At 32.3% G+C, this 24301-nt stretch overlaps 2 protein-coding genes across 8 annotated transcripts; both read right to left on the reverse strand.

Moving 5' to 3' along the window:
- Positions 1–3494: 3494 nt before the first annotated feature.
- On the reverse strand, positions 3495–14547 carry LOC112776811 (uncharacterized). 7 transcript variants are annotated; one of them, XM_072227283.1, is made up of 12 exons: positions 13049–13328; positions 12246–12336; positions 11775–11880; positions 7020–7033; positions 6475–6904; positions 6152–6384; positions 5871–6074; positions 5492–5584; positions 5237–5338; positions 4695–5090; positions 4564–4617; positions 3495–3740 (listed from the first exon to the last, which is right to left on the reverse strand). In XM_072227283.1, the coding sequence occupies exons 5-11, from the start codon at positions 6899–6901 to the stop codon at positions 4570–4572; spliced, it is 1503 nt and encodes a 500-aa protein (XP_072083384.1). In that variant the 5' UTR covers positions 6902–6904; positions 7020–7033; positions 11775–11880; positions 12246–12336; positions 13049–13328; the 3' UTR covers positions 3495–3740; positions 4564–4569. The 7 variants fall into 7 exon arrangements, with proteins under 7 accessions (XP_072083384.1, XP_025676858.1, XP_072083385.1 ...); XM_025821073.3 differs by lacking the exon at positions 7020–7033 and having other exon boundaries at positions 13049–13376; XM_072227284.1 differs by lacking the exon at positions 7020–7033 and having other exon boundaries at positions 12698–13327.
- A 7986-nt stretch (positions 14548–22533) lies between these two features.
- On the reverse strand, positions 22534–23415 carry LOC112778978 (uncharacterized). The gene has a single exon (XM_025823238.1). It carries the CDS (start codon positions 23413–23415, stop codon positions 22534–22536), a length of 882 nt encoding a protein of 293 aa, XP_025679023.1.
- Between the last annotated feature and the right edge of the window lie 886 nt (positions 23416–24301).

The raw sequence follows: 24301 nt of genomic DNA on the forward strand, positions 1-24301 counted from the left end.
ACAAAAGCATAAATTCAAACAAAATAAAATTATTAACCATTACCAGAAATTCAAACAAAAATACACTGAACATAAAAGTTAGAATAGAAATTATTCAAACAAAAATACACGTTGCTTCTGGGTGGCTAGTGAGGAGTTGGGTTTGCTGGTTCGCGGTGCTGGGAGGGGCTGAATGTCGCTGTTGGGTGGCTGATTCGGCGCTGCTGGGAGACGCTGATGGGAGGAGCTGGGAGGCGCTGGTTCGGCGGGATTGGGTGGGGCTGCAAGGCATTGGGAGGCAGGGTTGGGAGGAGTTGGGAGGGGCTGGGAGGAGGGATTAGGAGGGGCTGCGAGGTGTTGGGAGGCGGGGTTGGGGGAGGGTTGGGGTAATGGGGCTTCTTTCCTTTGAGAGTGTGGCTGCACTAGGTTAGGAGTTAGGAATGTTAGGGGATTAGGTTATCTGATGGGGGTGGGGTGGGGTAATGGTCTAATAGTTTTTTAAGGTTTTTTATTTGATCGGTTCGGTTCGGTTCAAGTTGTTAGTAGAAAAATCGAAAACCGAACCAAACCACAAAAAAATAGCAAAACATAATTTTTTCGATTTTTTTAATTTTTGATTTTTTCGATTCGGTTGATCGGTTTTGTTCAGTTCGGATTGATTTTGAACACCCCTATACACGGATACATAACCCTAATAATAAACATGTAACATGTTTATAGAAGATGCTAAAATAGTCTATGATACGGGTGTCATGGTGTCCTTGGTACATGCACCAGTCACCATCTACGAATTAAAGAGTCGTATTATTATTATTTACTAGTTTATTTTTTCATGCTTTATAAGGAGAGATTAAATTTAATTTAAATTATAAATATTATTAAATATTTTTATAAATTATATATACAATTATAAAAGTAGATTATATTTTATAATTTTATAATATTTATTTTCACAAATTTTTTGTCATTTTTATTTATAAATTAACTTATTTATTTTAATTATCTAAAATTACTAAAAATTTAGCTATTAAATTTTTTAATTACATAAAAATTACTTAATTTTGATTTTTTTTATATTCACAATAAAATGAATTTTTTTTGGTGACACAATAAAATGAATTAGTTCATATAACTAATTATTTTGAATAAATTATTTTTTTAATTTAAAAAAAATTATTTTAGATATTTAATTTTTCAAAATAAAAATTATAAATATATTTAATTATTTTAAATTAAAATTTAATTTTAGTATTTATTTATTATATTTATTAAAATTAGATCTTTTATATTTTACTTTAAGCTTTTAATTTTATCAAAAGAATTTTATGATTTAAAAAATATAATTATTAAATAAATTAACAAATTATCAATGTGGATACATTAAATTGAGTAGATTTTTCTTTCAAATAAAATATGTTAGTATTATTTATTATTTCAACCCATAATATAACATGTGGTGGTGAATTCAAGTAGAAAAGAAATAGCATATTAACAACTCTTTCATGTGTGTAAAATTTTTAGTTAAAATAAAATGGCAATGTAGTTTGTAACAAAATAAATAAAGTAACCATACATTTTATATCAAAAGTTAGATCCGATGTCAACAGAACAGGAGTAGAGATCGAGGTGAAGATGTCTCCGAACTCTTTGATCCTGAACCTTGACCTTCTTCCTTTCCTCGTCATCAATTTTCGCCATAAAAAATATTATCCTCATTTTTATTCTCTTGTGTTTCTCACAAAACCCTATTCTCTATCTTTTTTTGATCATTTCTATAAAAATTCTAATAAATTAAAAAAAAAATCATAAAAATATTGAAACAACTTACAAATACATATTTTTCAAAATTATAAATTAAGTAAAGTTTAATATCATGTTCAGAAAGGTAAAATAACACATCATAACATTTTAAGGATAATTAAATAAATTCACCTAATAATCCGAAGATGACGGGGATCCTCACTCAAGTCTACAGTTGTCTTTGGAAAAATTTATCTCCATTTCTATCTCTGCGAAAAAAATTCCGTCTTTAAAAATCAATTCCGAGCAATCCCTACAATGATTTTCGTGTCTCGAAAAATTTTGCCACACCTAATAAAAAAGAATAATATATTTTTTGTTTAAATTTTACAAATAATAGATGTTACATAAATCTACAATGCAAATGAATAATAATTAAAATAACCAAAAAATATACTAATAACGATCAATAAAAACATAAAATTTAAGTAAGAGTTGAAGTAAATCATTATGATAAAAGTAAAATAAAAAAAATACTATGTGTACACAAATAATTGGTTATCATGTATTTATGCATAAATACATACATATATTGTTAAATTCATTTTTAATATGTATTTTATATTCTCACATGTATGTATTCTATATGGATGACATAATTTGGTGACTGATTTTTTTATACACATAGCATAGTTGAATAAACAATTATAGAATGGATTTACTTAATTCAAGCAATTTGAATTATAAAAAATTCAATAAATAATAATTTAATTAATATTTTATAATTTTAATTGAACGTAAAAGAAATTATTTAAAAAGAAAATTATTATTATAAAGCTATCAAATATTTAACAATAAAAATATGTAACAAATCAGTTTCATATCAAATAAAAAAATTGAGATTGATGAACAATAAAAATAATAATTCTATTTTTTTAATAATCACATTAAAATATTACATATAATATAATTAGAAATAATTTGTATTCCTATTAATATAATATCTTTTATATTAAATTAAATAATTGTTAGAATTTATTGCTAGAATTAATTATTCAAAATTTGTTAAATTGGATTAATAAAAAAATATTACCAAAAACATGTTATTTTAGTATAAATTAATGGTAAAAATAATCCAATTTTAAGTATATTTAAAATTAATGGTTATTAAACTTGACACAAAATAACATTAGGTTTTATCTACATATAAAAATTATAAACAGAATCTAACTATTTGTAACTATTGCATTCAATTTTAATAACAACAAATTATTCTACACTACAAAAATAATCACTTTTAGCGGCCATTTATTTTGCTTTTAGCGGCAATAAAAATAGCCGCTAATACATTTACCGGCAATTTGACATTAGCCGTCTTATGCTTCGTCGCTAAAAGGTTTTAGTAGCCATTATAACATTTGCCGGTAAAGACTATTTTAATGGCCGCAAAAAGTATATAACTTTTAGCGGCCATTTTCTTGGCAATTTATATGGCCACTAAAAATAATTCTAAGATTGCAACATTGTTCACTTTTAGTTGCCATTACTATTGCCGCTAAAATCCATGTTACCGGCAATTTATATGGCCGCTAAAAAAATTCTAAAATTATAATATTATTCACTTTTAGCTGCCATTACTATTGCCGCTAAAATCTTAAAGACTTTTTTTTTAATTATACTCACTTTATTAGAACTAACAACCTATAATTTTTTTATAATAATAATAATAATAATGATAATGATAATGATAATGATAATGATAATTTGCATTTGAATTTTGATCAAGAAAATTTAAAACAAGCTTTCTATTAAAATGCTCTTTTTAACAAACTAGAGTATTAAAAACAGTATTTATCAATACATAATAGAGGTTTCTTCGTCATTTTATTGACTTTTAATACATTTTGCAAAAAATAAAAAAAAAGCCAAAATATGCTAATTCTTCTAGGCTAACAGTGCAACAAAGCCACCAACTATGAGTCCCACAGCAGTTATAGTGATGCCAATTCCTATAACACCATCTGCATATATAACATTGAAATTTCAGTTCAGTTAATGTTCCAATACTTATTTTAAAATTCATAAAACTATAAATACCATCCAAATATAAATTAAATTTGAAAAACAAGTCATACAATGTCAAAAGAAATATATATATATATATAGGAAGAGGGCGCACACTCAAAACTGAAGCAATGATTGAATTATATCTGAGTGAAGTAAACTAATAGTTAGATCTACTCGACTTTCAAAAGTGAAAACAGTAAACATTCTCTTGAGTATAGTAAGTATATCAACAGCACTCGAAAACAGGGTAGCACTAGAGAAATTGAATGAAATCCACTCATACAAAAACACACTAAAACATGCACTCTTAAACCAAAACTAAGTCACGTATCAATAAATATATAAAACCAAGCTTCACACCCAAATATAAACAGTGATAAAAAAAGCATCCTGTCCAAATTTCATCAATTCGCACCTACTACATAACCTTTAACGCATGGAAATCCTTAGAAAATGTGATACTTATTCTCAACAACATATCCACTTCAAATGGATAACTATGAAGATCTTCCTTGCATCAAACGAACTCATGTTCGGTAAAATACAACATATGTTTGCTAGGAACTAATATTATAAGTAAGCTACTGTTTTAACTAGGAAGTAATCAACTAAGCTATGTTTTAAAAATTAAAAAATCATTGACCCCTTTTTTATGTGTTGCCAAAATACTGAAACAGCATATCTTAATAAGCAGTTGGTATTAGTTAATTAGTGCTAGATTCAAACAATAATAGATAAAGATATAATCTTTTAAAAAAATAACTATTAGCATCGAACCTGATTTTAAGTGCTGGATGGTGCTAACTCATGACCACTATTAGCATCAGGAACCTAATAAATGCAGTAATGTCAAATTAAAAAAAAAAAAAACAGCTCACAAAAAAAAAAGTTCAAATTTCAAAAATTACCTGCATAAAAGAATTTTCATTGAAATTTTGAGTCATAGATGAACCTGTTGAAACAAGCTTACACAAAACTTGTCTCATAAAAGATAATTCAGCAAACATTTTATTTTGATTTTCTTTCATCAACTTCATTTCTTCTTCATGTTTCTCCTTTAGCACCTTTATTTCTTGTTGTAATTTTTGAGCAACCTCATTGGCTAAAGCATCTGAAACAAATTTACCATAAGATGATTTATTACCCCACAATATAGAAGGTGTTGGACCAAGTCCTAAACCACGTACGTAACCACTTCTATCACTTCCCAATACTTGAGAATAAATATCTCCTTCCCAAGCAACACCATTAATAGATTCTTCATTAGATAGCTCGCCATTATTCAACTTCTCTTCAATTAGTTCCTATATAGAAAAAACTAAATGTTACAATTGAGTGAAGCTAAAAAGGAGGATACATGTATGTTTCTATTTTAGAACTAAATTCATGATTTAGTTCCTTTATACTTTTCAATCACAGCAACAAGAAGATACAAATTCATAAATTTTACCACTGCTTTTGCAGACTCCTCATCCAATGGTCTACCATCCTTACGCCTTTTATGAATTTTGAGAAAAATCTCTGCTCGTGAAGGTTCGATTCCATCCTTGGCCTAACAAAATAACAAAGTCAAAAGAGAAGTGCAAAAAAGAAAAATTTTCAGTGTTCTCATATAATATATACTGTGCTGCGTTGCTAATGGTTATAGAAAAAAAAAACAGTGCAGTTTTATAAAATATCTGAAATAAAAATTACGCATAAGTACCAGTTCATCCATCAAAGTTGCAATGCTTTTGGATCCTCCCGTGTGAGGCATTTTTTGCTTTGCCCTATTAATCCTATTTGCTTGGGTACGTTTCTATCATAACACATTATGGATTAGTAAAATACACTACTACACACACGTGCCATTATTTCTCTATTTTTCTATTTTCTATATCTATATAGTTTCAGTAAAATAGTAAGTTCTATTTCTCCATGCATGTTCACGGAATCTACTTTGGCCTAATTAATTTGCTGCAGTTATGGCAGAATTAGAATTAAAAAATAAGGAAATGCTAATAAAACAAAGGAAGACAACCCTTATTAGATTCAGTAATAATATTTATCTTATATTTACATGTTAGTTAAGGCTTTCAAAGTACCTTTGCTTTATCAGAGAACCAATATGAGACAAGACCAATCCATTGATCTCTTGGGATTCGTTCCGGTCTATTCTTCAATAAAACATCTTTGGTTTTGTACTGTCCCAAATATATACCCTTTAAGTCACATTTATAATCTTTCCATTTCTTCCCAATTGATCTTTTTACAAATTCCTCACCACGTACTGGGATTGAAAACTTCTTCTACAAAATGTTCAAGCAATATCTTAATGAATTAAATTAAATTAAATTAGAATCCATTAAGAATAATAAATTCTTACCCTCACAATTTTCAGCAACTTGTTTTTCTCCTCTTTATCATAACATCTCCAGTCATCTATGTTTAAAGGCATTATTGAAGGAGTTCTAGCTAGAATACCAAGAAAACTAGCAAGCTTTCTGCCTTCTTTTCTTATAGCTTGGTTGCGGTTATTAAACTGCACATCAATTGTCTTTCCACGAGGCATGTTCCAAATTTTTTTCAACAATGTAGGTCCTCTAACCCTCTTTGCCTCTAGATGACATAACAAAAAAAATGCAATTATTCAGTGAAAAGAAATATGAAAATATAACAATATCATATTTGAAGCAATAATAATATCACCTAATTCTTCATCTTGCTCAGAATTTATACTATCAGAAATATTGGGAGTTTGAGACAAATCCTCATCATTCAATAGTTGCTCCATAAAAGGCAGCACTTCATCAGCATAATTTTCCTCTTCAACAAATCTGACACGACTCTTTTTAGGCACTCTTAAATCTGTACTTGAGACAGCACTCTCAAGATCATTATCCTTAGTAAATTTGTGTCTTTTGCTTGCCATTGAAGCACTGATTTCTTGCAATCTCTTTCTCTTCTTTTTTCTACTGGTGAAGCCCTCTTCTTCTGAATTCCTTGTAGCTTCTCCATCAATTTCATGCCTTCTCTTTCTCTTCTTATGTTTCTCCTTTTTATTTGACTCTAAATTATTTCCCAAACTGTTTCCTTCAATATTTGACTTTTTATAGTTCTTCTTTGATGCATCCATATCCTACAAAGTCAATAGAAATTAAAGTATAAAACCTTTACATTTAACAAAACAAAATAAAAAACAGATTACAAAAAATAGAAAATATTATCAAAAAACAGAACCCAAGGATTCTAACCTGAGTTTCCAAAGCTTCCATGTAATAGCAGGACAAGGGTAAAGTGAATCAAATTATATTATACCAGCTTTATCAGAGAAATCAGATTCTTACTAACATGAATGTCATTTCACGATGGAGAAAAGAAAAAGATAAAATAACATATAAACTCCCTAGGTCAACATTAATGAACAGAATAAGTAACCAATCTTAAGACATAAAAGATCCTTCAAACTCAAAGGTCAAAATTCAAAACATCAAAGTAAGAGCTATATATCAAAGTAAGGGCTGCATCTGCTTCTCCATGCGTGTACCAACACCTCCCCAAACGAGCATGTGCAGAAAAATGCAAATCACTTGGTACACCTCTCTAAATAAAAAAAATATAAAATTAATAAATAAAAATAAGAAAAATACAGAAAATGAGAATGCAAAATGTAAGAGTTCTCAAAATATTACCTAACTTACTCAGAATTGTCATCAGTTTGATTTGGTGAATGTCCATGATCAATTACTATACCATTAACCCCACTTCTAACCCAATCAGTATTCTCATCCTCAAAGTGACGAATTTCCTCTAACAAAGTTAAGTCACCATTATCATTTTGCATTAATTTCTCAAACTGCATGATTTTCTTTTCTCCCATATTATATATGTCTCGAGGACTAATTAGCCTAGGGATAAACCATTCATGATCATGAGGATCTTTCACAAATATCACTTGTTGAGCTTGGTTTGCAAATACAAAAGGTTCATCACTCTCTTGATCACCGGTATGTATTAAGCGTGAAAAGTTCACTAGTGTGAAACCCAAGTCATCTTTCTTAACTCCTCTACCTTTGGTTATGTCAACCCATTCACATTTAAACAAGACAACCTTAAATTCTTCAAAGTAATTTAACTCTATAATATCAGTCAATCTTCCATAATAATTGATATTTCCCGACTTGGGAGCATTGTCACTTGCACTTGCATAGCTAATCACCTTTGAGACAACCATGACACCAGAATTTTGTGTTGCCTTGGACTCTTCATGCTTTTTTGTTCGAAATCGATACCCATTGTTCAAATCAAAACCTTTGAATCGTCTTGCAATGTAACTTGGACCTCGTGAAAGGGTTCTTATATCACTTTGGGTACCAAATGTGATATCCAACTTGTTAATCTAATCAGAAAATAATATAGAAGCTATAAACTTTTGAGAACGTAACATGATATTAACCAAAAACTAATAATTAAATCCTTTACTTACTTCATCCTTGAACCATTCATGAAATGAATTAAAATGCAAGCGATCAAGTTGATGTGAAGAAAGGCGACGCTTGCGATGTGTTCTCTTGATCTCACTAATATGTTCACTGTACATGTGATCCATATATATGTCACTAATAATGTTATATATGGTAAACAATAAAGAGAGCTAGATGATCACTTACTTTCTATAATCTTCAACCACTTTAGAAGCACAATTGAAGAGCACATATCGATGGGTTTGCAACCATGTTTTATCATCCATTAGAAATGCTTCTTCTTTGCCAAATGGCTTCCCAATAGAAGGAAAAAGGCATCCTTCTTGATCAGCCTCATGCTCAATCTCCATTTTATTTTTTGTTGACCAATAAGATCTTGAATCCCCACCTTCCATATATAGTGAGCAAAATGCCAAACACTCATTTGAAATATATCCCTCTGCTATAGAACCTTCTGGACATGCTTGATTTCGAACATATGATTTTAAAGTGCATAAATACCTATAACATAAGTTAATATTATTCTACTATATATGAAAATGGACTGAACCTGCAATTTAAATCTAATATATATAATTATCCGTACCTTTCTATTGGATACATCCAGCGATATTGGACCGGACCTGCAATTTTAGCTTCAGTTGCTAAATGAATAACCAAATGTACCATAATTGTAAAAAATGATGGGAGGAACAGCTTCTCCATGTCACACAATATTAAGGCAATCTTCTCCTCAAGTAGTGTTAATTTTTCCACTTCAAGATTTTTACTGCATATCCCTCGAAAGAATGTGCACAATTCGATCAAAACAAAGCTCATCTTTTTATCTACTGTTCCTCGTAAAGCAAGTGGAAGAAGTTCTTGCATTATAACATGGCAATCATGAGATTTTAGCCCTGATATTTTCTGTTTCCGAATGCAACGAGAGACATTAGATGCATAGCCATGTGGAAGCTTAACATTTTCTAGTACTTCATAAAATAACTTCTTTTCAGCAGAAGACATTGAGAAATAAGAAGGAGGGAGAAATATCTTTCCATTAGCTCGTTGTTGAGGCCATAAGCTAGGTCTTATATTCATCTCTTTCAAGTCCAACCGAGCCTTCAAGTTATCTTTCGACTTTTTACCCAGACCTAACAGTGTATATATCAAGTTATCACACACATTTTTTTCTATGTGCATCACATCAAGGTTATGTCGCACCAAATTTGTTTTCCAATAAGGGAGATTGAAAAAAATGCTCCTCTTTCTCCATGTATTTTTTATCACCCCACTAACATCTTCACCAAGCTTACCAAGGAAAAAATTTATGCCTCTAGTTTGATTCAAAACTGATGACCCTGATATTGGACAAGGCGCAACTCTTGATTCTTTAGTCCCATCGAAAGACCTTGCGTCATTTCGATATTTATGATTAGACTTCAAGAAGCGTCGATGACCCATGTAGCAATACTTTTGACTTTTTGTGAGCCTTATAGAATGAGTGTTTATATTGCAAGAAGGGCAAGCAAATTCACCATAAGTACACCAACCAGATAAGTTACCATATGCTGGAAAATCATTTATTGTCCACATGAGCGCTGCTTTCATATTAAATGTCTTCTTATCAAAGGCATCATAGGTTTCCACCCCAACATCCCATAATTCCTTTAACTCTTCTATCAAAGGTTGCAAGAAAACATCAATATTATTTCCAGGCGCTGTTGGTCCAGGAATGAGTAACGACAAAATAAAAAACTCTTGCTTCATACACAGCCATGGTGGAAGATTATATGGCATTAAAATCACTGGCCATGTGCTATGTTTACTTTGCATTTTACTATATGGATTAAATCCATCAGCAGCTAATCCTAAACGAACATTGCGAGGATCTTTAGAAAATTCTTCATGAGAATTGTCAAAACTTTTCCACGCTTCAGAATCTGCAGGATGTCGCAAAGTCCCATCTTTATTGCGTTCGTCATGATGCCATCTCATCAATTTAGAAGTTCTTGAAGACATAAACAGCCTCTGCAACCTTGGCTTAAGGGGAAAATACCTTAGAACCTTAGCAGGAATTTTTTTCTTATTGTTTTTCCACCTAGAAGCTCCACAAACTGAGCATTCGTTGATGTTCTTATTAGCCAATTCATTCCTAAAAAGCATACAATCATTGGGACAAGCATGGATCCTTTCATACTTCAAGCGCAATCCCTTAACCATCTTTTTAGTATTATAATAAGAACTAGGTAACTTCTCACCATCGGGTAATACTTCCTTTAATAATCCTAGCAACGCATTAAAAGACTCGTTGCTCCATTTGAATAATTGCTTTAGATGGTAAAGTTGCAATAGAAAAGAAAGCTTGCTGAATTTCTTGCATCCAGGATATAATTCTTCATCTGCATCTTTTAGTAACTTGTCAAACATTTCCACTTCTGGATGAGATTCATTTATTGACGCATGTTTGGCTCCAAAGTTTGGCTCCTCCAAGTTTGGCTCCTCATCACCACTTTCTGAAGGGTCATTATCTATGCTCTGGGTAAAGCCATTATAAACATCCTCTATCATTCCTACCATATCATCACCCCTAAAAGTTTCTTCTATACAATTAGTTTCTCCAATAGGAGTAGGTGATTTTAATAATTCCCCATGACAAAACCAAGTGTCATATGATGGCATAATACCATTAACCACAAGGTGATCATAAGCTATTGTCCGATCCACTAAATAGTGTAACACACATTTCTTACAGGGACAAGCAATTGATTCTCCATTACTATGATGAAAGGCATGGTCTAAAAACTTTTCTAATCCCTCTAGATACTCTTCACTAATTCTATCACATTGCATCCATCTTCTATTTCTAGAATTGTCCATGATCCTTCTATAGATATTTTATATCCTAATTAAAATGAATAAATTAAAAATATATAAGCATAAAAAATTATTATTATAAAATAAATTAGTCTTCTTTATAAAAAAAAATAATCCATTTCAGTTCATCTCAAAAAATTGTAAAATAATAAAATTTATTAAAAATTAAAGTGTCTAGTCTAAGAGTTCAAGATCAATTTATTATTTACTCTACATTATTTAATATTGGGCCTAAGTTTAATATACATGGTGACTTACAAACCCATAATGGATGCGGAAAATCAAGCTTAGATTATCCATTCAACTCAATTTGTTAAATATAGAATTCACTGATTAATGGAAGTCCAAACCCAAAAAGTAATAAGACAATCAAATAGTACATTATATATAGTCGAAAATTAATTTTACTCACCTTATATTTTTTTAAAAAAAAGTCACAACACCAAATCACATGGTTAGGACAAAAGTAAAGGTTCCAATTGGCTCATTAATTCTCAAGCTTACTTCTTATTTTATAGAAAATAAAAACTCAATAGAAACTTATTTAATTTTTATTTATCGTATTAAGGATCATTATCACTAAATATGAACATTATTAAAAGAGATTTGTTTGAAAAATAGTTAAACAAAGAGACTAAATTAGCTTGCTTGGTGAGACAACCAACTAACCTTGTTCAGGGACCGCACACCACTTGTGTTTTCTTTTTTGGTTCGGAAATGGCAGCTAACTAACTTTGTAGGCTGTGGTTGAGATGTTGAGATGTTGTTTATTATTCTGTGACAATTACAACTAAATTAAAAGAAAACAAATACCATTAACAAATAGCTTCTTAAAGACATAAGGTATCTTCTTTTTGCCACGAATAACATTAACAAATTAAAAGATACATATATTCAACCAGGATAATCCCAAGAAGTGGAAAATGCACAAAGCTCTGTGAAGAAAGTTTACCAAATAACCATATGGATAATACAAGATATCAAAATGAGAGGTTCTACATTGTTATTTTTAGTACTGACAATGCTATATATGCAAGAACACAATTTATAAAAATTAGACATGCACCCATTACAAAAGTAGTGCTTATCACAAACTCTACTAATTGAACGGAATCTCATCAGTATTAATTCCAGCCTCACCAATGTTTGGCAGCGTGTCAATATTCTCCAAGACTGTGAGACTATTTAATTCATATATGTATATGCCTTGTCTTGTAAAATGAGAACGAGTCTGCAATGAAAAGAAACAGAAGTGAGATGGGAGTATTCTTCACAAGGAAAGAATTATGCTTATTGGCCCATTCATTATCTAGTACGAATGGTGCTCTTACCATTCCAATTATCTAATATAGTAAATTAGTAATTGGAAAAAATGGAATCATTTTATTTGATGATTGATGTGCAGTTCATACATATACACACGCCAAAGGATAGGAGTGCAACTATTAAGTATAGCTACTATACAGTGACATACAAAATTGCAAAATACACAAGAAACAAAAATAGTGTGATAGTGAATATTGAGAAAATGGCATGATGGTGTAATCAAATATTCATAAAATAGATCGGAGTCCAAGCAACTTCACTAGTACCCAACTTCGTTGAAAACCACCGGCAACCATCTTTGATGAGCACTCCATACCCAAGAATTGTCCAATAACATTTTAGCAACAGTAAATCATGAGCGCACACAAAACAAATCATCACAAAATAGGAGAAAAGTTGGAAAAGTTGAGATTTTTAGCTTTCTGTATTCATACAAACAGCAAGTATTGAAGTTAGAAAGTTTAATTCCCAAAGAGCAACAGAAGTGATTGAATTAAACAAACAGAGGCGTTTTGGGAAAAGAAGATAGCTGTATCACTCGGAACAATGAAGACAATCAGATCATAGAGAAAGCCCAATCAAAACTCACACACAACACAACGAAAAAAAGCAACTACCTTATCACCAACTCCAACAATAGCAAGAAGACTTGAGCTGAACAACATCTCAACAATAATAAACCCAAGTTAATTTAGTTGTAATTGTCACAGAATAATAAACAACACATTTTAAAAGAAAAAATGGCAAGCGACAAATACTCAAATATCAATATGCAAAAAAATACACAGAACGATTCCTAGTCAATGCATAAGAATAAATAAATATAAACTATAAAACAGCAGTAAGAGAAAGCTTGAAAACAACAAGGGAGCAGTTTCTATTTTTCTAAGGTAGAGACAGAGAAAGGAAAGAAAGAGGGGTATTCCAATAAACATAAATAATAGTGTTGTAATAGGGAAAAGGACATGACAAGAACAAGTAATTTACAAAACAAGTGGGTAAATAGCTACAAAATTATAACAAAAAAAAATGAACCACGCCTTCCAATAAAATAGCAAAATAAAACCCCCAACCATTAGCAGTTTCCAGAAAATGGGACCATGCTCCCACTGCCACCGTAACAGAAAACCAACCCAACATCTTCATAACAGTACCTCGGACGAAAGCGAACAACTCTAAACCCAAAATTTAAGAAAACAAAAGCCTAGAACCTAAGATCTTAGTTTACGCGACAATGACAAAAATTAAATTAAAAACAAAGAAGAAAACACAGTTCTTAAGTTCAAGACTAAATTAAAAATAAAGACTAAAACCTGAATCTGGCTTTGGAGTTGACCCAGCTTGAATTCCTGGTAACCAAACTAAATTAGAATGACATATTACAGGACAGTCACTTGAACAAAACCCATTTCTAGATGTTCAGACTTCAGATCCCCTGTTTCTATGAGACAGTCACTTGAACAAAACCCATTTGATCCCAAACGATTGTCTAATTTTAGTTACACACATAAATTTGAAAAATAATAACAAATCAAAGGCACATAAATCAGGCATCATCCAAATTCCAGATTCCTTTATCATCTCACATCTTAAATTGAAAATAAAAATAAACCAAACACAGTTCATTTGACTACACATAGCTTCAGTTGCACGATAACATTAATAGCAGAAAACTAAATTCAAAGTTTAAGAACTGGAACCACAAGATCTAAATCAGTGAAAATAATGCGTAACGCAAACGCGAAGATCTGATTTAGAAGAGAATGAAATGAAGGAGTTGTAAGAGAGAGCACAGTAAATCGAAGCTGCGAATGAGTCAACTCGGCGATACCTGAAGGAGCAGATCGGAGCTGCAAGAAGGATCTGAGTCAGAGCGAGTTCGTGAGCCCTAAATCGAAAATGAGAGAGAAAGATAGAAAGCTATAGGCATGAGTCTTTCTCTTCTCTGAACAACATAGAAAGGGATAGAAGGATCTGAGTCAAAGAGTACAGTTGCTTGATCTGAACTGTAGCAGCGACGGCGGCAGCGACGGCGGCAGCGACGGCGGCAGCGACGGCGGCAGCGACCGCTACGGTGAGCTTGGCGGTGAGGTTAGGCTCTCTTCTCTAACACGTCTTTCTTTGGTTTTTCTGAATCCCTTATTTGAGTCATTTCTTTAGTTTAGATACAAGATTATTTTACTAAAACTAATACTAGCCATAATTTTATGGCCACTAAAAATATTTTATTAAAAAGGTAATGATAGTAATAATAATAATTGTTATTACACTATAATTTTAATAAGAATAATACTGGCCATAATTTTATAGCCACTAAAATTTTTTTACCAAAAAATATTTTAATGATAATAATATTAGTCATAGAATATATTAGTGGCAATAAAGATAATTACCGCAATAAGATATAGTAACAACGGCAAATATATAATTGCCACAAAAGCATAACTTAAATAAAAAAAATAACAGCCATTGTATTATTGCCGCTAAAAGTTTGTCGCTAAAACTAATTATTCTTGTAGTGCTATATTAATTCAATTGATTCATATTATCTATATCTGAATTTTTAAAAAATACATAAATAAACCTAATATAATATGCAAAAAAACCTAAGAATAACTTAATGTAAGATATTGTTTCATCAATATATCTGCAATGTAACATAGTGAGCACCTTATTTCTAATAATTTTTGTGAACATACGAAGCGATCATAACAAGCAAATAAAGTGACAAACTAAAAGACGAGCACAAGATTGTGAACGATATAGTACCAGTTTTTCCATGTCTGCAAGGTGATTTCCGGTAACAGACCAAAAGTTAGGAAGTTTCCAACGCTGATTGGGAATGCAGACAAATATAACTAAAAGATACAATTCAATACAAGCGTTCAATTAATACCAAATAAAACACACATTACCGCTCAAAATACAACATTCCACATCTAATTTGAATAAAACACGTAATTCATTACTCAAAATTCAACCGAATGCACAGTAAGAGGAGAGAAAATTTTTTTGCAATAATTTAGACCATTGCAGCTTTAAATCACTAAATCATAAACCAAGACCAATTAAGAAAAAATTAGTTCCAAGTATCAACTTTTCTTTTTTTTTTCTAACTCAACTAAGTCAGAGGTATAAGAATAGGAAGAAATAAAGTAATTCAACAACAACTTCTATTAATCAAATAGACATCAAAGAACACTGAACGAAACTAAATAAATTCAGTTAGTGATAGCCATACATATAATTTCAACCATGGAACGGTGCATAAAAATTAACTTTGATCAGAAGACATGTAACACCCTACTTTTAGCACCTCATGATCGTACTAAAAGTTCGAGCGATACTTACCTCTATTCCTTTAATTATACACTATATTTATTTAATATTGAGCCTTCGCGAATACGAACCGAAAATCTTATTAAGAAAACGAAAAAAGACTTTATTTTAAATCACTTAATCACAAAAGTATATATATTCACATAGCTTTATATATTTAGACTTATTTCAAAGAATCTCAATTACAAGTCCTACCCCTCTAAAAACCAAAATAATAAACGACGAGGGAAAAATAAATTTTAACAACTCAACTCATAAAAATAATCTTCTATGCTCCTGTAGCTCCGCACTAAACCCTCGCACCTGTAGCTGAAAGGGGTGGAGATAGGGGGTAAGAGCTGGGGAGTTCTTAGTAGGGTCGGAGTTAGAAGTTGAGTTCGTTTTATGATGTTCTTAGTCAATAACAACAGTCAATAAAGTATAATTCAACTCAGCAATTACAGAACATAGAATCCAATCACAAGCACACACAATCATAGAAAACACAATCACAAACAAATATGTGCAATCAAGTATGATGCATGTCTATACAGGCCATGAGCTTATGTGTCGGTTTGTTGTCTGATTCCCAACACTGATCCTGACATAAGCGGTTCGTATCGCCATCCTTATCTCAGCCAACGTCCCCCTCCATGAGCATTACGCATCGCCGTCCTTATGCTTGCTTTCGGTCTCCAATGAGCGTTATGCATAGTCGTCCTCACTAGACACTTTGCACTAAAGCCCAAACAGCACTCAATTTCTTTTCAATCTTCGCTCTCTACTCTACTGCGGTAGAGATCCCTTTAATTAATACCCTCTTTTCTATCTGCTCTACTGGGGCAGACATTCATTAAAATCTTTTCATTCACTGCAGAGATCCTTTTACCTAATACATCCTTCTCTTTTTGTTCTTTTTCTTTTCTTCTCTTTCTCATCTTTCCCTTTTATTTTCTTACTTCTTTTCTTTCTCTTTTCTTTTCTTCAATCCTTTAATTCTTTATCATAATTCAACTTCACATTTTTCCCTCGCCTTTCCCTAATATCTTATCAAAAAAGAATCATAAGATTCTTAAATTAATTGCGTCCTCTAAAGCTTTTAAGAGTTTTTCTATTTGCTCTTCTCTTACTTAAATATTCTTAATAAAATGATAATAATAATAATAATAATAATAATAATAATAATAATAATAATAATAATAATAATAATAATAATAATAATTTGTTATCTATGTTTTAAACCTCAAACTTTTAAATATTTTATTTTTAACTCAATATTTTTACAAAATTATACTTAAAACCCCACTTATCTTAGTATTTACAAAAGTAACCTTGAACTTGTATAAAATACCCATTTTTACCCAAGTACTTTATTTATTACCCAAAATACTCAAAAACTTATATAATTACAAATTGTACCTCGACTTTTATATACAAATACAATATTATCCTTCAAAAATAAATTTTAAGTACTACTCTTCCTCTTATACCAAAACCGAAACCCTTAGCCCTTTCCTTTCAAAATATTACTTGTATTTTAATCAATTTTCGAGTTTTTCGATTACCGATTTTTCACAACTTTTAATTTAATCTTTCAACCACCCAATCTCATCAATATTTTTCAGTATTTTCACATAAACCAGCCCCAAAATTCACTTAAAACAGTTTGGTTCTGGGCTGAATCCACAAAAGCCAAACCATAATCTCAAAAATAACAATAATTCAACCAAATTCAACATAAAACTCAATCAAACTCAACAATAATCAATCAAACTAATATTCACTTATCAAATTCACACTTAATTATTATAAAATGATCAAACCCTATCTCCGTACAAAATCAAAACAACGAAAACGCTGGAGAAGCTTTTTGATCAAGCTACTGAAGAAGAAAACATCAGAAATCGTCTGTGCCTCTTAGAACTCCAATTGGCCGAACTCAAGGGAAAAGAGAACTACGTCACCGTCAACTTCTATCGAACAAAAGTGACATTATCGTGTAGAGGAGGAAGATACGAACACTTTTATCGGATTAGATTTTTTATTAGAGTTACGGAGCTCAAGAAATCAACGCTAAAAGATTTATGTTTCCATGAACACTACAAGAAAACCGGCAGATAGCGGCGGATATTTAGTGGCAGTTTTTTCAACCGCTGCTAAATATTATCTGCCAGCGGCTCTTCTGGCGGATTTGGGAGAGACTACCAAAAGCTCTCATTTTGCAGCGGTTTTGCTGTAACCGCCGCAAAATGTCGACTTGGTGAATATGCTTAGATACTTTTTTGCAGCGGTTTTCTTCCGAACGCTGCAATATTATTTTTAATTTCATTTTTTTGTTTAAACATTGCCTTGTTAAATCTATTCTAGTCCTCGCTATTTTTTTTACGAAAAATATGTTTCAAAACTGCAACTTAATGCATTAAATAAATTTTTGATTTTGTGTTACGTAAAAAATAATTCATTAATTAAAAAAATATTTATAAATTAATAATGTGCACAAATTTACGAATCAGGTTTTCTCTTGTACTATCAGCGCATTTTGAGTTTGTATTCAAGCATAAATGGTAAAGAAAAAATCAAGTGAACGTCTGTATTCATAAAGTCAAAACAAAGTTCAATAGAGCATAAAAATCAAAATTACTAAAGTAGAGAAACAAGTATTGAGTCAAAATTTCTCATCAACATCGTATTGATCTGGCCAAAAATACTCTGTCAAAAATCTACTGCAGTGACGTAATAAAAGATCTGATAAGTCATCTCAACCCCATGGCAACTTGTTCAGATCGAAGCCCCTTTTTGCAGCATGTACGTCATCTTCTCTATGTTGGGTGTATAAAGTTTCATTGTCTTCTTCTGGAACCTTTTGAGTTCAACATTCCTGGAGATGTCATATCTATCGGAGGAGATAGCATCTAAATCGTCTTCTGAATCAGTGTCTGACCCATCTAGAGTGTCATCAACTATTTTGCCTGAATATTCAGCTGACACTGAAAATATGAACATGCAACCAACAACATAAATCTACTTAAACGAAAATGATAACTTCCAGGTCATTACGTAGTAATTAAGAAAAAAATTGCGGAATTATGGGAAGAGGACTTTAAACATTAACAAATACAAAATTAACGATTACCATCTCCTTCGTCGGTAGTTTGGACAGATTTCTAGGAAAGAAGCTCTCTAATAGAACGTTCTATATACTTTAATTCCTCTTTTGAAGCAATCTCCAACTCAACAACATGTGTGTTACTAAAGCGCATCTACATCATAATAAAATGTATAGTTCATGGTCTTTTTTGTAAGGCATATTGTGTCTCCGTGATTCACTTTCTATGCTAGAAATTTATTTCTAACCTTTAATTCAGCAAGTATGTCTTCAGGTGTCCTACCAGCTACAAATATAACAAAAACATACCCAAATTTCTCCTCGTACATTGATCCCCATTCATGAAGTTCTTACAAATTTTAGCATGAACGTAACAACTATCATTGGTTAAATGTTGTAAGCATATATCAACTTAAACTACTTATTATTCAAAGATAGTTTAACTCAAGTTTTTAAGGGTATGGCTAATGAACAAACCTGCACAGTAGCTTTGTTTGTCGTTTCCAAGTATTCATTAGAACAAGATCGTCCTGATATAGCCTCCAACCAAGACCTAACATTCAACTAACAGGACCATATGTCTCTAGCAACCGTAATTGCATGTTCCAATGAAGAGAATGGAGAGGCCATAGCCATTTCATTAGCAAATGTTGTGCCTGCACAGCATTATGAGAAATCCTCCGTTTTCATTTCTCCTGTTACAACACCAAATTATGTTGACTATTTGTGTCAATGATAACAATATTGTAATTCAACGCAATCTACTCGATACCATAATTTTTTTCATTGGAGACTAAGAACAACAACAATGATGGTGACAACAACAAAGCCTTGAAAACTGACTGTTGCTAGCAACAATCGTTGGAAGAAATGAGAAACTGGTGGTATTCATGAAAGTCAACAATAAATGAAAACTTAATTCAAATACGAAAACACAGATAGTAATGTAACCAGCAAACTGCGTACATCATAAACAATGTTAAACTTATTAAACACACACAGATCCTCTATACATGATGTACACGTTTTCCTATTTTCACAATGCCACATCATCGATGTTATCAGAAACATCTTCTATTAAGTCCTCTATATCATCATCCCTTGTAAACTGTAAATCACTGATGTCACCTGCCGCTGACATGTTCAACCTGGGCTGTGGAGAAAAGGCAGCTTCAACTTCTTCATTCTGTCCTCCCATGTCATACAAGTCTCGTGGTTTTACATGAACCACTACACTTCATTCTTGATCTACTTCATCACATACATAGTACACGAAATGAGCTTTTGATGCCAATATGTATGGTTCATCCTCTTCTCGATCACCGGTGTGAATCGGATGAGTGAAATTAACGATGGTAAGGCCTAGATGGTCTTGTTTGATGCCTCTGCTCGTAGTTGTATCAGCCCAAATACATCTGAACAAAACCACTGTGAAATGGCAGCTGTAGTTCAATTCGATTATGTCCACAATTTTTCCATAATATGGAACACTACCAACAACCACTCTATTGTCACGCATGCTTGCATAACTTCTTGTATTGGATGAGATATAAACTCCACTATTTTGGGTTTTCAGCCTATTTTCTTTTGTGATAGTTTTAAACTTGTACCCATTGACGTTGTACACCCCAAAATATCTTGCCTGAAGCATGGGACCACATGCCAGCAACTTCATTTCTTTCGAATGTATAGTACTGTCCATTGGAACCTGGCACCATAAATTAGAGTTCATTCGTATAAACCATTGGAATTTGTAAATTATAATTCTAGGGCACAAATAAGTTGTTCAGGTTAAATTTCTACCAACCTCATGGTTGAACTAGCAAGGAAATTCTGCATGCACAACACGGTCTATCTTAGATTGTGACCTTGTTTGATGCCGTAATTTTTGCTTCGTTTCTGTCCTAAATGTACTTTATGACACAATAAGAAATTAGTCCAACGACTGATTGTTTGAAATGGGTTATAATCGTGCTTAAAAAGTACATCTGCATACTTACTCAATAAATAGAACGATGGCTTCGCAATTGACTAGCACATGACGATGTGCCTGATCTTTTTCCATCGGGGTTAGTCCAAAATGTGAAACAGCCCCTGAAGCTTTTTCAATTTCTGGGAACATAGTTTTTCCTGTATTGTTTGTAATATCAACAGGTTGATCATCAACTCGCGCTGGTCGGTTGATTCTGGTCTCAAAATTATCCAAATATCTGGAACAGAATGTTAAAATCTCCTCGGATAAATAGCCCTCTGCAATTGAGTCTTCTGCTTGTGCCTTGTTACGCATGTATTGTTTCAATCGTCCTAGATACCTTTTACATAAATACGACATAACGCTTATTATATATGTAATGAGACAAAATAAATGTATTAAAGGCGTTTAGTAGCAAGCTAACTTTTCTATTGGATACATCCACCGATAATGTACTGGGCCACCAAGTTTTAGTTCATCAACGAGATGCACTGTAAGGTGAACCATGACAGTGAAGAAGGATGGAGGAAAAATCATTTTCATTTGACACAGAGTTTGCACAACATGATTTAGAAGGCCACCAAGCTGCATAAGGTTTATAGCTTCCCCACAGAGTTCTCGGAAAAATGAAGACAAATTCGCAATCACAGTCGACACCAGACTCGGCAATGCATTCTTTACCAAAATCGGAAGTAATTGTTCCATTAGAATGTGGCAGTCATGACTTTTCAACCCATACAACTTACACTATCAAATGTCAACACAACGAGCAATATTGCTTGAGTAACCATCTGGAAAGACCATGTTCTGTAGAGTCTTCAGGAATACATCCTTCTGTGGATTCGACATTGTGAAAATTGCTGAAGGATATTTACCACCTTTGTCCGGCCACAATTCAGGCCTTATGCCCATGCTTTGTAAATCTTTGCGAGCTTTAAGATTGTCTTTTGATTTGACGCTATCGTTTAAGATAGTGAAGACCACATTCTCACAAATATTTTTCTCTATATGCATCACGTCAAGGTTATGACGCAACATGTGATCCTTCAAGTACGGGAGTTCAAAGAACACACTCCTCTTTTTCCAATACGAGTCATCTTCATCAGCATCTTCACCAATGCGTCTTCTTTTGGCTGTCAAAGTTGAGTTCTTCCCAAATGAAAATTGCATGTTAGACTGTTGTCTTAAGACATCTGTTCCAGAATATTTCTTCAGTGGATCTCTGCTTTCAGCTTGTCCGTCAAATCTATTCCGGTCTAGTCTATATTTATGGCCCTAATTCAAGAAGCAGCGATGGCCCATGTAACACCATTTTTGACTGAATGTTAGTTGCTGAGCCTTAGCGTCCACGTTACAAGTGGGACATGCTAACCCACTGTACGTGTTCTACCCAGATAAATTTCCTAACCCTCGAAAATCACTAATAGTCCACATTAGCGCTGCACGCATCTTGAAAGTGGTCCCCTTATTAGCATCATAAGTTTCAACGCCATCCCAGAGTTGCTTCAACTCACCCACCAAGGGATCCAAATAAACATCTATGTCATTACCCAGCATTTTAGGACCGGGAATAATCATAGATAGTATAAAAGATGCCTGTTTCATGAAAAGCCATGGAGGAAGATTGTACAGAATAAGAATCACAGGCCAAATGGAATACTTCGTACTCATATTGTCGAAAGGATTAAATCCGTCACTAGCTAAAGCTAAACGAACACTGCGCAGATCGTTAGAAAAAATGGATACTTTGCATCAAATTCTTTCCATGCTTCAGCATCCTTTGGATGCCTCAAGTACCCATAATTATAATCAGCCTCTTTATGCCAGAACATCTCAGTTGAAGTTTTGCTACACATGAATAATCGTTGCAGTCGTGGTATAAGAGGAAAGTAACAGAGAGTCTTTGTTGGGAGAGGCTTTCCGTTTTTCTTGACAGGTATTTTAAGTTTTGTAACGGAACCCTTTTGCGTCTTTTGCTTCCATCGTGAAGTCCCACACTGCTTGCATTTGGTCGCGTCCTCATCATCACCCCGATATAACATGCAATCATTTGGGCATGCATTTATCTTTTTGTATCCAATCCCTAACTTTCGGATAGTTTTTTTGGCTTCATACAATGTGGACGGGAGTTTGGCTTGCTCAAATGCATCCTGTAATAAGTCCAGAATCATCGACATAGCCTTGTCACTCATACCGCACATACACTTAATATGATAAAGCTTCACTAGGAAAGACAACTTTGAGTATTTCGAGCAGCCGGGATATAATTCCTCCACTCCATCCGCAAGAAGATCGGTAAAATCCTGTGCCTCGCGACTTGGACCATCGTACAAGTACGACAACTCCAAATCATCGTCTTCTACAGGTTTGCCTGTTGTGGCCTCGTCACTTCCATGAGGCATTGTGAAGTTAAATGCCTCGCGCACCATTTGAAAAGTAGGATTCACCTCGGTTGTAGGTTTCTCAATTATCGGTGTGCAAATAGAGCTCTCCTCAGCTGGTTTCTCACCATGACGCAACCACAAAGTATATCCAGGGGAAAAGGGCTTTATCAACAGGTGTTCACACGCATCCTCTCTTGTTTTCATAAATTGATACCCACATTGAGGACATTGACACTTTATCATGTCATCCGACTATGCATTCGCAAATGCAAAGTTTAGGAACTTATTAAGTCCTCGTCTATATTCTATGCTATCTCGTGGCTTAAGAATCCACGTATTGTCCATATCTATTATACACCAAAGATATAGTTTAATAATTAATATGATATAACTTGTTCAACACTAAAATAATGTTAAGTATCTTAGGGTATTTTATCCGCATAATATAACAAATACAAATCTACTTGGGCTTAAAATGTATGGTTATAATATTAAATTATATTTAATACAAGGAGCTAACTATGTTTCAAATGTGTCAATTAAATTAAAACTAATTGTGTTTCATATGCATCTAATAACTAGTTTGAGTTTAAAACAACAGACATATTAAATTTTTGGTTTTTGTTGCTGCTAAAAAATAACTATAAACAAGAAATGTAGTAAAACGTAAGATGTATGGTAAAATACGTGTGCAACTAAAAATATTAAAATTTATAATAAAATGTATAGTAAAACATAGAATATAAACTAATATTAAAAAAAAAGACGCCACATAATTTCAGTTATAATATCACTCTAAAATTTACACAAAATAATTTTTGTTACAATATATCAGGATTCATTTTACATATAATAGTCATTCATCTAAATTCATTCATGGAGTACCTTACAAAAATTATATTTACGTAATTTTTTTTCTTATAACCTTTTTATAATTTGGGATTCAAAATTTATGTATTTTTATGTTTATTCAATGTTTATTTTTATGTTTTATTTTAGTTATGTTAATAAAAAAGTATTAACATTAGTTTTAATTTTTTTACTTTTAGGTAGGCAACCAATAAATATTGAGACTTTTTTTATAAATTAT

This window comes from Arachis hypogaea, chromosome 19, assembly GCF_003086295.3.
Source record: "Arachis hypogaea cultivar Tifrunner chromosome 19, arahy.Tifrunner.gnm2.J5K5, whole genome shotgun sequence".
NCBI lineage: Eukaryota > Viridiplantae > Streptophyta > Magnoliopsida > Fabales > Fabaceae > Arachis > Arachis hypogaea.